This window comes from Scomber japonicus, chromosome 19, assembly GCF_027409825.1.
Source record: "Scomber japonicus isolate fScoJap1 chromosome 19, fScoJap1.pri, whole genome shotgun sequence".
NCBI lineage: Eukaryota > Metazoa > Chordata > Actinopteri > Scombriformes > Scombridae > Scomber > Scomber japonicus.
In genome coordinates this window covers 8,514,848-8,527,572 of record NC_070596.1, presented here as the reverse complement: position 1 = coordinate 8,527,572, position 12,725 = coordinate 8,514,848, and the positions used below count along the sequence as shown (strand labels likewise).

Here is a 12,725-nt window from a genome sequence, read left to right as displayed (position 1 = left end):
GAGAGAAATAGAGACAGAGATAATACGACGAGTGAGAATGAAAGAGGGGGCGGGAGAGATGTAGACAGACAGAGACCAAGAACAGCAGCGGCAGTGGCAGCAATAGAAAAGATGAAGACGGCAAAAAAAAAAGAAAAGAAAGAAAAAAAAACAACTGAAGTTCTAGCGCTTTGAACATATTTTAGCTTCTAAGGGAAGCGAAAGGAAAGGTCAATGAGGGGTATAACAATGACATGATGAAGGGGTACTTACCTTGATGGGGAGGATTTATAGATGGCAGAGGGGGATTCTGAAAGGGAGGGAAATGGCAAGATGGTATCTGACTCATTAGGATACAACCATACTGACCAAGAAGTAAAAACATAATCAACCCTAATAAGAGCCCATTAAAGGGCCTGAGGCACTCAGGCTTGTCCAAAAAGTTAATTACACTTACATTTATCAGCCACTAATGAGAAATTACCCTAATTAGCAAGTAATGTAAATGACATCAATAACTTTTACAACTGAATGGACGAGCAGGGACAAGATCCAATGCAGCGGGGTATGATTTATATAATGGATTGAAAGCGCCTTCAATATTTTATTGAATAAATGATGATATTCATGATGCGGTTCATCAAAGCGAGTGTCTGCTAAGGCTCAGGAGTGAGGGGTGGTTTACCATCCTTCTTCTTTCTGCGCCGCTGGTCCCTCTTGTGGTTGATGACACAGGCGGACCCCAGCAGCAAAGCCAGTGCCAAGCACATGAAGCCGACCCCGCCCAGCACGCCGGCAAGTAATGGCTCCGGTACAAACTTCAGGAGTCGGGATGTGGCGGGGTATATCTCCATCCCTGTGACAGCATTTCACAAAGGAGTACAAATAAAGTGTGAATGCCAAGTCAGCATTAACTATGACATAAAAACAAAAACACACACACTTACATAATACTAACTAATTAAAGAAGCATTAAAGAAATATAGACTTCTTTTTTTTCATTTTTTTTTATAAATTATACATTTTCATACTACATAATAATATTTCAAATTTCAATTTTGTTTTTATCTTTAGGTTGAAAAAAGAAGCTTTGTTCATAAAGCTGTCCAATCATCTGATCATACTGACTGACATGCATATTTCATGCCTCTTGCATCACCCTGTTACTACTACAATGTACAACTCTTTTACATCATAACCAGGGAAACTCATAAATACTAGATTGCTGTGACGTTTGGTATTACCAGTCTTAAGTGTATTTACTCTCCCATGTGATGATGATTATCATCAAATCATAAACTTGATTGTTCTGCATAATTTGCTCAGACAAACGACAGACTAAGCTTATCAGCTGAGCTTTGTTAAACAATATAGAATCTATGGCTCTGATTGCTGTAAAGCTGCTTGGCTAAGCATTGGGGGTTGTAGATCTGTTTGATATCCCTAGACCATATCTAATGAAATATTCTTGTCACATTCACATGAGAATCAGAGAAGACCGGTGCAAATTTTATTGCGGGCTCTTTTGAGAAGTTATTAGTGAGCTATTTCTATCGTTCAGGCTTCTAATGGACAGCGTTCCTCGGGGCCCTGCTCTAATTCTGGTCAACGCTGGGAACAAAGCAATGGGGGGAAGACATAAAGAAAGAGGGAAAAGAGTTTTAAAAAAAAGAGACTGAGAGGAAGACTGGTTGAAACAGGGGGTGGGAGGGAGAATGTGAAAGGGGCAAGGTTGCTTTCGAACACCTACCCACGGTTGAGACATTGACTGATGGACCGGGCTCGCTCAGCAACTCCCCGCGACGAGATAGCAGCCGCAGCTCATACACACAGTCCTGCGACCAGCATCCGCACACACACACACACACACACACACACACAGTGGGGAGGACAGAGGATGAAACCACACTTTGTCAACACGGGACTGTGCCTGCAATGCTAATGAATCTCATTTGAATTTGTGTAGGCCTATATAGGAAAGGAAAAGGAGGATGAAAAAGGCAGGAAGAAGAAATGGCAGCACAAACAGATTGATAGAAGACAGAAAAGTGATGGCTGCCATGTAGTGTGCATAATTGAGAGTCTACAAAAGTGAAAGCACAGAGGTATAGCCTAGATAAAAATCTCTAAGGCATTCAACAAGCAGCGTGGACTGATTAGTCTCAGAGGGAGCACTATGACTGGCTTGTTACCTTGTGGAGACCTGGAACGACTATCTCGCTAGTGTTAGCACTTATGTCCTCATCCAAATTAAACCACTCCCCTTGCTCAGTGCGAGATTGGAGAACAAAGCCTGTGATTGGGGGGTGCTGAGCTTCAGGAAGGGACCACTGTAGAACAACACCTGCTGAGCCCTGATTAGCAGACAGTGATGCGGGGGGCTTCGGTTTACTTCTTCTTGGCAGAGGATCTGATGGAGAGGGAATAAAAAAAGAGCTTTAGTTGTTGAGAGAGATACATTGTGGCGGAAAAATTAAATTACAGTGGAGGAAATTGCTGCTGCTACAGATGCTCAACCTTGAGAATGTGAAGGTGGTGGGTTTAGAGTTGTTCTTCAAAGTCTAAATAAAATGCAGTATATATCATTCACTACCCAGTTAGTTGGAATTGATAAGATTCAAGCAAACATGGAGAAAGGTGTTATTATATCGTTGACCACAATAATCGTAGCATCAATATTGGATAACGGCACATGCATACTACTGACTTTAGTACACCTTTTAATTCACAAGCTACTCACTCCAAATACTGGACTTCCCATTTCAGGACTATTAGACTAATTAACTTGAAATACTAATGATGTTTAATTATGTATAAAAGTTTAACTGGACAAATCCAACTACTGAAATTGTCATGATCAGCTGGATTTCGTCATAGTCCTGGTGTGTCATAGACAAGGACAGAGGACAAAACATATCAAAAGTACTTTCAACTCGCTAAGAAGAGGAGAGCTGCGGCACATCTGAAGATACCACCTAGCCTTGAATAGCTAGTAAAACAAGACAAAGACTCTCTGAGAGGCTCTGCAGTAATGCACCGCAGGTCTTTGATGTGAATGGATGCAACATGCTCTGACAATGCCAATATGCTAATCGTTTGCAGGTTAGTGTGCGGGCAACATGGCCATCTGTACCAAAACCATCCAACAGTTGTTGAGATATGGAGTAGCAGTCAAAAGTTTGGACAAACCCTAACCGTATCTCTAACCCTATCTCTTACCCTTCCCAATCTCTTGAATCTGAGCATGTGTCCAAACTTTTGACTGCTACTGTCAGTGGCAAAAGTTCACTACCAGACTGACATTGCCATCATCTCAAGCAAGCTGTTTTTTTTTGTGTTGAGAATGTGACCACTGAGTTCTTAAATAAGAGATAAGGCTGGTTGAACTCAAAAACAGAGTCCATCTATGATCATAGAGTGGTGTTAGAGAGTGGTGTTTTCACTGAGAGTACAGACGCTGGCTTGCAGCAAGCCTGTGAACCACTCAACAGCCAAGTGTTATTGTGGTCTTTGGGCGAGTTACTCATGTAATCAATTTTAATTAGCTACAACTGATATCATCTACTGCCTGCGAAATTTCAAATGGCAAAAATGCCAGTCAGCACCAGTTAAAAATGAAAAGCCTGCTATCTGAATGTTTGTGCCCTGCTCATTGATTTAAAAAAAAAAAAAGAATCAAGAGGAAAAAAGTCCAAAATTAAACTGGCTTTTTATAATTCTGATTTAGAGGAAAGTGCAGGATGGTACTGACCCAAAGTCCGTATAGTAGCGATTTCACTGAAGGGTCCCGTCCCCATTTTATTGTGAGACAAGATGCTAAACTGGTAATCAGTGGCAGGAGACAGGTCTGTCACCTGCAGCCTGTTGCCAGAGGAAGGGGGCACGGGCACAGAGAACCACTCCTGCCTCCCATCGTTATCACTCCCTGAAATCTTCTTCACCCTGCAGAGAAAGATAGAGAGACAGAGAGAAAGAGAGAAGTGAGAACAAAAGAGTGGCAGGGAATTCTGGGAGTCTGGTTTTATGAAACATGACAGAAAAGTAGGTTTCATTAATCATTCATACTCATCATCGGCTCCAGATTCTGTGGCAGAGACAGCACTGATGTCTCTCTGCTACTGCACAGAGAGCTTGCAACTCCAATTATGGTGATTTCCATGTTCCTAATGGAGCCGAGGTTCTACATATCTATTTAATACAGAGCAAATTACTTGACCCCCCCGGGGCTACAGAAAGACTGGTTCACCTATTCAACACTGCAGGAACTTTTGAAAATTATTAATGTCAGAGTGAAAATAAGGTATTCTTTTGTTTTTGAAGGTGATGGCTTTGACTCAACAGAATCGGTATGATCTTTTCATGAGATAGTAGAAAAGGACAGAAAATTACTCATATAGCGTGGTAGTAATGAGGACCTTTTTATTTTAGACACTCGAGCGTAATTAGAATTCAGCTGTGAAAATGTATGTTATTGTGTTGCATAAAGCAGGTCATGTCTATATGAAAATGTTGAATTATGAGATCAAAACATGAGCAATATGTCTGCCTTTTTCAGTTGTGACTATTTGCCCGTAGAGCTTTCTGCATGATCATTAACATTTCATTTGTTGGAAGTCACAAAGTGCTAATAAGCCCTATCCACTACCATTTTCAGCCTAAATTCAAAAGAAGTAAAAAAAGGCAGTTGAATTGTCAATGGGAAAACATTCACATGATATAATGTTAAAAGGTACTTTGACTCCCCTTCATTATCTACGGCCGTGAAATGTCAAGCTGTCAGAGAAAGCAGTAGCTGAGATTTCGGGAGGGTTTTTACACTGATTGGATGAACTAGGCCTATTTTTATATTTTTTGATGTAATTTATATTTATGTCTATGCTGGTCTTTGCTGCAGCGATGACCCAGTTCTCTCTCAGGGATTAAGATAGCTCATCTCATCTCCTTGCTCCCAGGTTACAATGTGATTAAGATGAGCATTAGAAGAAGTTTTCTATGTTTTTTCCGTTTCCTCAGTTGCAATTTATGGCATTACAAAGAAACTTAAAATATTGGCTTGAATTTGATTAGAGTATCACAGTTTTACAAAAACATACTTTATTAAACTCATATAAAAAGCTTTTTAAGACATCAAGCCTGTCCACTCAAAGTGTGATAGTTATAGTGTACATCCTTTTTACCATGTTCATAACTCTTTTAATACAAAATATCATGGGCAGACATTATCTGAGACAGTTAGCATTCAACTAAACACAAGACTGTGATTTCTAAGCCAATATAAAAGTGCTGACTCACAAGAACAAATGTATTAAGCTCTCTTTTGTCAGTAACCTTCTATTGTAGCTAGCATGGCCACTGCATTATGAAGCTGTGCTCTGCAGCAGCATATTTTATTGTAGCTGCCAAGAAGTGATAACAGATAAATGAATTCCTCATCCTGGAGATCAATAGAGTAATACCAGTGCTGTCGATGGCTGCCATGGTTACAGCCCAAGAAGAAAGTGGGAGGCTTTACACCCACCAAACTGAAAATGTCTGTGCTGATCCTCCATCAAAGCCTGCCTCCCAGGATATGTTGGCCTGCTTCACCCCTGGAGAGACGGACAGAGAGGTAGCTGCATGGGGACTGGTTCCTGTAATGGAAGAAATGGAGAGGAGTTGATGGATATCGGCCAGAACTTCAACTGGCTGCTAACAGTAAAGTTTAGAGGCCACCTTTAGATATGCCACATTTATCCGTTGGAGGCGGAGTGGAGGCACAGGTAGTTGGATGTAATCGGGGTTTACACAGGTATGCAGAAAACAATTTATGGAATAAAAATAAAAACGTGGGACCGCTCACGTAATAGGAAAACTGACTTTTATTATAGCGTTTTCAGATAGGATGCTTCTGTTTGCACTCACCCAGCACCAAGACTTGTGTGCGCGCCTTCAACGAGGCTACGCGGTTAACAATGTTGCACTCCCACACCCCCTGGTGGTCCTTGATGAGAGGCTGCAGCAGAAGAGATCCGTTGGGTTCGATGGAGTAGGACATGCGACGAACCAGGTCGACCTACCACAAACACCAAGATCATTCATACATGAAACAAAACTCCCTGCGTCTGTCTGAATATGCAGTGTATTCAGCAGGAATAGACAAAAACATTTTAATTTTGAAATTACCAACACAATGGATCTCGCATCTGTCATTTAGTCAAATTGCAAAGTTCAATAGATTGCTTCAATCTCATAATTTATCAAATGATAGCTTCAACAACCAGTGTTTAACCAGCCTGTCAGCTAAGTGGCCAGACTGTAATTAATTAGGACAAAAGGATCAAAATTATTAGTGAGCCAACATGAGTAAGGATATATAATGCATTAATGAATTCGACAATTTTTAATTACATGTTTAATTGTCTGTATCAGGACAGAGAGTTTAGGTCATACTTTGTTGGTTAAATACAGAGCAGTAAAAAGTAAGTTTCAGACATTGAAGAAAAAGTTAACAGTAAAACCACTTTGAGTCACTAAATTATAAATACAGTCACTTTGTTATATTTTCAATTAATTATGGGCCCAGTCTACTGTGTTTATTGCAAAAGCAATGAATACTATAGACTGTTTGTGGTTTGAATGCATTTTTAAATGAGTGAAGAGGGCGTGTTTGAGCTACAGTGGGATGTTAAGTTGCTCTTTGAAGTTTTTTACTTCTAGTTTTTAAAAGCGACCGCTTACTAATATGTTACATGGAGGAAAAGCATTCCTTGTGTCTTTGTCAAACACATCACTTATAAACATGTCTGCTGCTGTCTTTCAGATTGTTCTGACTGTTTTATCCTGGCTTTGATTGTCTTTACTTTAATGTGCTTTCTTCTTGTCATATGTGTTGACGATTGTAGTTTCCCTTTTGGGAATCATGAAAGAAAGAAAGAAAGAAAGAAAGAAAGAAAGAAAGAAAGAAAGAAAGAAAGAAAGAAAGAAAGAAAGAAAGAAAGAAAGAAAGAAAAAAAGAGAAAGAGAGAGAGAATGAAAGAGAGGGGGAGAGAGACACCCCCTTATTGGAAAGCAGTTATTTATTGGAGGTTGTAGCTGATCTGATACACCACAACATCACTGACTGGAGATAAACTTCAGATTAAACTCAAGTGTTTCACTTTTTTTCTTACTGATTCACCATCTAGTTAAAAATCAGCGTTAACTGTCTGCCTGATCCACAAAAGAACCAAAAAACTTTGTTCATTTATGAGAACTTTTTTTTTCTTTTCATGATTTGTTATTTCCCCCATTAATTTTTATTATAGTTAAAATTAAAGTCATGGAGAGTCTGTCTTAAAGCAAAAAAACACTTTTTAAACACATTTATATTTTACATCATTTATCATCATTTCCATTCAGTCGTGTGGGGCTGAAAAATCCTAAGCATCCGGTTTTATTAGTTACATCATTTCCATTTTCCATGAAACATTTCGTCTAATGAATAATTGCCATTGTTCAAAAGATAGCCTAACTATATTCTGGGTTATTAAATAATCAGAATATCAATAAATACAGATGTGAATAATTAATAAATAATATGAAAGCATTCTGCCAGGAGAAATGGTTCGTGCGCCTCTGAGCAGGACACACAGCACACAGTATAAATACAGAGTGCAGGTTTTTTATTCATGTGCAGGTGTTTGTTGAGCAGTTAACAGGCTGCAGAGAGAATACACTGCTGCTCTGGAAGTGATAACTGTGAGGCTTTATTAGTGCTCAGTTTATTAGTGAGTTGTTGTCGCCATCATCGGAAAAGGACGTCACTCCAAATGACGCTCCAGAGTAAAGGACGTCCAATTTCTCTAAAAACATATTTCCTCATTTCTTCTCTCCTCGCATGGTTTCGTTGCGTCTCTCTCAACGCATCCTCACAGGAGGGACGGAGACGGAAGGAAATGACGCAAGCGAGGGAAATCTGGATGCAATTAAGAGACTCCACATGTACCTGGTGACTAAGTGATTGAGCAAGTGGATGAGTCAGTCAGTCAGTCTATTGTTACACTGACCTCTGGGGGCTGAAAGACTCCACTTCTGACTACACTCTTCGTCACAGTTGAATATAGCAAGGTGTGTTCTGTTTTACTTTCGATCCCACCCAACAATGATGAAGTATTGCACAATTGCGCTTTGTGTAGCGATGTACTGCACAGGTTGTGTGTATAAAGTAACCCTAAACCTTACCTTGACCATAACCCATGGCAATACAAGCAGAATGTTTAGCTTGGGTGTAGTTACTTCATAGGTAGCAATTTAACACCATAGCAATGTTTTAAAGCCACACCCAATAGTGATGTCACAACAGTGGTGTGCACAAGGGGGGGCCACACCTCGTGGCCCATTTGTTAAAAAAACATGCACTAAAGTGCCCACTTGGGAGCCTGCATGCTAAGGTGCCCTCCTGGTTGGCAAAACACACTAAACTGCCCTCTTGGGAGCCAGAACGCATGTTAAGGTGCCCTCTTGGGAGCCAAAACGCATGCTAAGGTGCCCTCTTGGGGGCCAAAAAAAGTGCTAAGGTGCCCTCTCGGGAGCCAGAACGCGTGTTAAGGTGCCCTCTTGGGAGCCAGAACACATGTTAAGGTGCCCTCTTGGGAGCCAGAACACATGTTAAGGTGCCCTCTTGGGAGCCAGAACACATGTTAAGGTGCCCTCTTGGGAGCCAAAACGTGTGCTAAGGTGCCCTCTTGGGAGCCAGAACACATGTTAAGGTGCCCTCTTGGGAGCCAAAACGTGTGCTAAGGTGCCCTCTTGGGAGCTAGAACACGTGCTAAGGTGCCCTCTTGGGAGCCAGAACGCATGCTAAGGTGCCGTATTGGGAGCCAAAAAGCATGCTAAGGTGCCGTATTGGGAGCCAAAAAGCATGCTAAGGTGCCCTCTTGGGAGCCAGAACGCGTGTTAAGGTACCCTCTTGGGAGCCAGAACGCATGCTAAGGTGCCCTCTTGAGAGCCAGAACGCATGCTAAGGTGCCCTCCTGGTTGGCAAAACATGCTAAACTGCCCTCTTGGGTGGCAAAAACATGCACTAAAGTGCCCTCTTCAGTGGCGAGAACATGCTGTATGTGCCCTTTTTTTTCTTTTCACCCCTGCCCTTCAAAAAGTCTGTGCACGCCACTGTGTCACAATGTACTGACACATCCTGGAGTACACTTCTACATAACTGTTGTAATGAACATGGTCAAGTAAAAAAAATTGCATTGGAATTGCTGTTACTGTAAATAGATTGTACTGGGTTATTTACCTTGCTCCAGGTCACTTTAATTGTTGGGTCTTGGTTTCCTTGACATGGGATGAGTAGGGTCCTCCCAACCTCCTGTGTGTACTGCTTCTCTGGAGTGATGCTGAATGATGGGGGGTCCTGTGAAGTGCCAAAGCAATATATTTGAATCAGGGAGATTTCAGCAATGCCAACAATGGATTTTAAGACCGGATTACCGCCGCTTTGGACAAGATTATCTTAATAACAAAAGGATTAGCCACACAATTAACTCTCCAATAGTACCAACATTGTAGTGAGTGTGAGTTGACTTCTATTAATGCCAGAGGGCTCACGCGTCAGAGTGAAAAGGTCAATAAAATGTCATTTCTGTGAAGTTTTTAATTCACTGTGACACATGTAGTTGTGGCTAATTAAAATACATGCACCATGGTGTAGATAGACAGTTTTCTAGAAGTAGAAGGACAGACTCAGTGTTGGTTTCTGAGCTTCCATGGCATGACTGACCAACAATTTTGCTATTGTTTTGAGACATATTGACATACATAAATAATCTGCTTTGAATAATAATTTTTGTCAGATATGACTTTTCCACAAAAAAAGTTTAATTAACTAATTAGAAGTTCTTAAAATGTCATCTGCTCCCTCATTGAAAAATCCAGAATATAAATATTGTAAACGTTTTCCATTTCAAAAGTGTATCTCATGTTTATGTAGACTGGAGACTTTATCAAGTGAGGTAACAATGAGGTTTGGCTAAAAGTGCAGGCAGACTTTAGACATTGAAAATGAGGGAATGTAATGCACAGTTTTTCTACACTGAGAAGTGCCCTTGAATGTGCACTCACCTGCAGAATTACTTTTGTCGGCCCAGACGGACCCATGCTTCCGTAGCTGTTGTATGGAGTACACACGTACGTGCCTACTGCGTCGTCATTGACTGTGGCCATGAACAAAGAGCCATCTGGTGTCAAGGTCCATCCTGGATACTGAGAGAAAGACAGAATGCTCACACCACAGCTAGAATGAACAGAAACTAGCACATGCAGTCTTGAATGATAATTAGAATTAATGGCAAAAAAAAAAAATTAGAAGTGTGCAGCTTAAAGTCTTAAAATCTGTGACCACTCCAAAGTCACATATGAGTTCCTCCATTGTGTTTGAAGGATTTACAGAAATAGTGTTTTTGATATCTGACTGCCACCATCCTGCAGTAGTTAAGTAATAAAGTCTCCACCAAGCTGATTATTTCCAAACTTCTTTAAAAATGACTTGCTGATACAGCTTTTGTGAGATTATATCTAAACTTGATGTAAAAGATGAAGTGATTTTCTTTCTCTTGATTGTTTGGACATTCCTTTAATCATGTATAAGGTGAATCCAGACATATGTGCCCAAATAGCTCTGAAGAGCTCTCAAAATGTTTTATGATGCATTTGCATTAAAAGCAGTTAAATGTTGGATTCATTTTTTTGCCATTAAGCCACAGCTGAAGGCTCGTGTTGCGCTTTGATTGCGCAAAATGTCCCCACTCAGTTTAATGAAGTCGAAGTCTGCTATTATCCTCCCTAGAATGGGGCTGTGAGAAAGTATTACAGTGCGTATGAAAGCTTGTGACATCCAGGGTGGAATTGGAATAATTGGCTGAATAACAGCCTGACTCCAGCTGCTGTGTCAAACACTACAGGATTCTGTCACATTTCCTGCGGTGCGTCTCATCCACCAACATGTCCATTGCTCAGACCAAAGTGTTGGGAGGGGGGGGTGGCTCAACACAGCATGTGAAAGGGGGAAGTGGGTGGATCTTTTGCACGCAAAAAATGAAGGTAATGGCTTTAAAAGCTGTCACCCTGTGTTCTTATTAAAAAAGAATATGTAAATATGGTTTTCCAATCCAAAAAAGTGAGGTGGACAGTTAAGGAGAAGGATGAAAAAAAAAAGTGTTTACTTGCTGGGACACAAAGCCTGCCCCTTATTTATAATGGTTCGTAAACCCATCCTTCAAATGATGTGAGCAGCAGATTGAAGTGGAAGTGAAAGGAGCAGCGAGGAGGTCCTTGACGCTTGCTTAAAAAGCTTTTAAGGTGGACAACATTCTCCTTGTCCATTAGAATATGTTACTGAATGCCTTTGCAACTGGCAAAAACTGAAATAATATTTTCACCAGTGGCCATAGAAAATGTCCCATTAAAATCCCTAAAAAACTAAATTACACTGTCTCCCTCAGCGTTCACACTCTAATAGCAAGAAAATGGTTCCTTTGCTGTTCGATAGGCGAGTTGAATAGGCTGATTGTTAGAAAAGCTTTTGCATGACGGGCTGCTGACGGCTGATGTGTCATAGATGCCTGTAGTCAGAGGTGTCTGACATTTCACTCCTAAAAGAAAATGAGTGGATTCAGCTGCCAGCTCCCTGTGGTTTTTGCACTATGAAGAATCAATAAATAGAGTAGTTTTGACCTTTGACAACACGAGCAATAAAAATTAGAGTTTGGGCAAACAGTAAAGGTCAGGAAGTGTTATGGTGACTGAGCTCTCATCAACTTTTATTTTGATTACCAAGGACAGGTCAAGTGGTTCTCCATCCTTCGTCCAATCCACACGGAGCAGAGGAGGCTGAGCTGCCACTGGACACTTGACCATGCCATCCATGCCTGTGGGAAGATAAGTTTGCTGGGGCATCTGAAGAGCCTGGGCTGAGTCTGAGTAGAGGAAAAGAATTAGAGTAATTTACTTTATAATGACTATCATAATTTAAATCGTGCTTCAATACCAAAGGAAATCGTATGCGCTGATGCAGAGAGACTGTGCTATGATCCATAACTTCTGATTCATTTTGAGAACAGATTGCTTTGTTGTAATCAATTTTCTGTGAGCCTGTTTTTACAAGTGCTGTTACTTGTATTTACAGCTCACTGAGTGTGTCTGAAGGTTTTTACAGGTTGTCAAACAACAGTAAAATATTCAGAGAACTCTAGTCTATGTTTGTAACTGATAATGACTTAACCCTGGACATTTATTAGCAATTTCTGTGCACAACAAAGCATGCATTTCTGTAAAAAGGTCCAATCCATGATAATAGACCCACAATCATAAATTCAACACCCACGATTAGAACCAGCTGCTATCACCCAAAAAAGGATTAACACATCCATTAATACACTAACTAGCAATAAACAATAACTAATCTCAGTTCTTCATATCTTCTTTTGGTGTTTGAGGTTAGTTTGCATTTGTCATGTTTGTGAACAACAGTTAAACAGGCTTATATTTTCAATTATGATTAGCTGACAAACACATTATGCTTGTTTTTCATATATATGTCAAAATCAATTATATGTGAGAATATAGCTGTAATTCAGTATAATAATATAAGATTAATATAATCTCTGTTAAACTTAAATGACAAAGCAGTATTAATAAAATATAAAAGTTCACCAATTATATTTCTTTCAAAAGCTTAAAATTCTAGCCATGGGCCAGTTTAATACATCAGTATTGGAACATACTCTATC

General features: G+C 40.3%; 1 protein-coding gene across 1 annotated transcript in view; it reads right to left on the bottom strand.

Annotated features, from left to right (window-relative positions):
- igsf9a (immunoglobulin superfamily, member 9a) overlaps positions 1 to 12,725 on the bottom strand; it is a 51,672-nt gene that overhangs the window by 7,172 nt on the left and 31,775 nt on the right. The window contains exons 9-18 of the mRNA XM_053340341.1: positions 11,770 to 11,912; positions 10,060 to 10,200; positions 9,236 to 9,352; positions 5,881 to 6,031; positions 5,498 to 5,609; positions 3,731 to 3,921; positions 2,172 to 2,389; positions 1,730 to 1,814; positions 665 to 835; positions 253 to 289 (exon numbers count right to left, since the gene is read on the bottom strand). Coding sequence (XP_053196316.1) covers positions 253 to 289; positions 665 to 835; positions 1,730 to 1,814; positions 2,172 to 2,389; positions 3,731 to 3,921; positions 5,498 to 5,609; positions 5,881 to 6,031; positions 9,236 to 9,352; positions 10,060 to 10,200; positions 11,770 to 11,912 — 1,366 coding nt within the window. The remainder of the gene's footprint in view (positions 1 to 252; positions 290 to 664; positions 836 to 1,729; positions 1,815 to 2,171; positions 2,390 to 3,730; positions 3,922 to 5,497; positions 5,610 to 5,880; positions 6,032 to 9,235; positions 9,353 to 10,059; positions 10,201 to 11,769; positions 11,913 to 12,725) is intronic.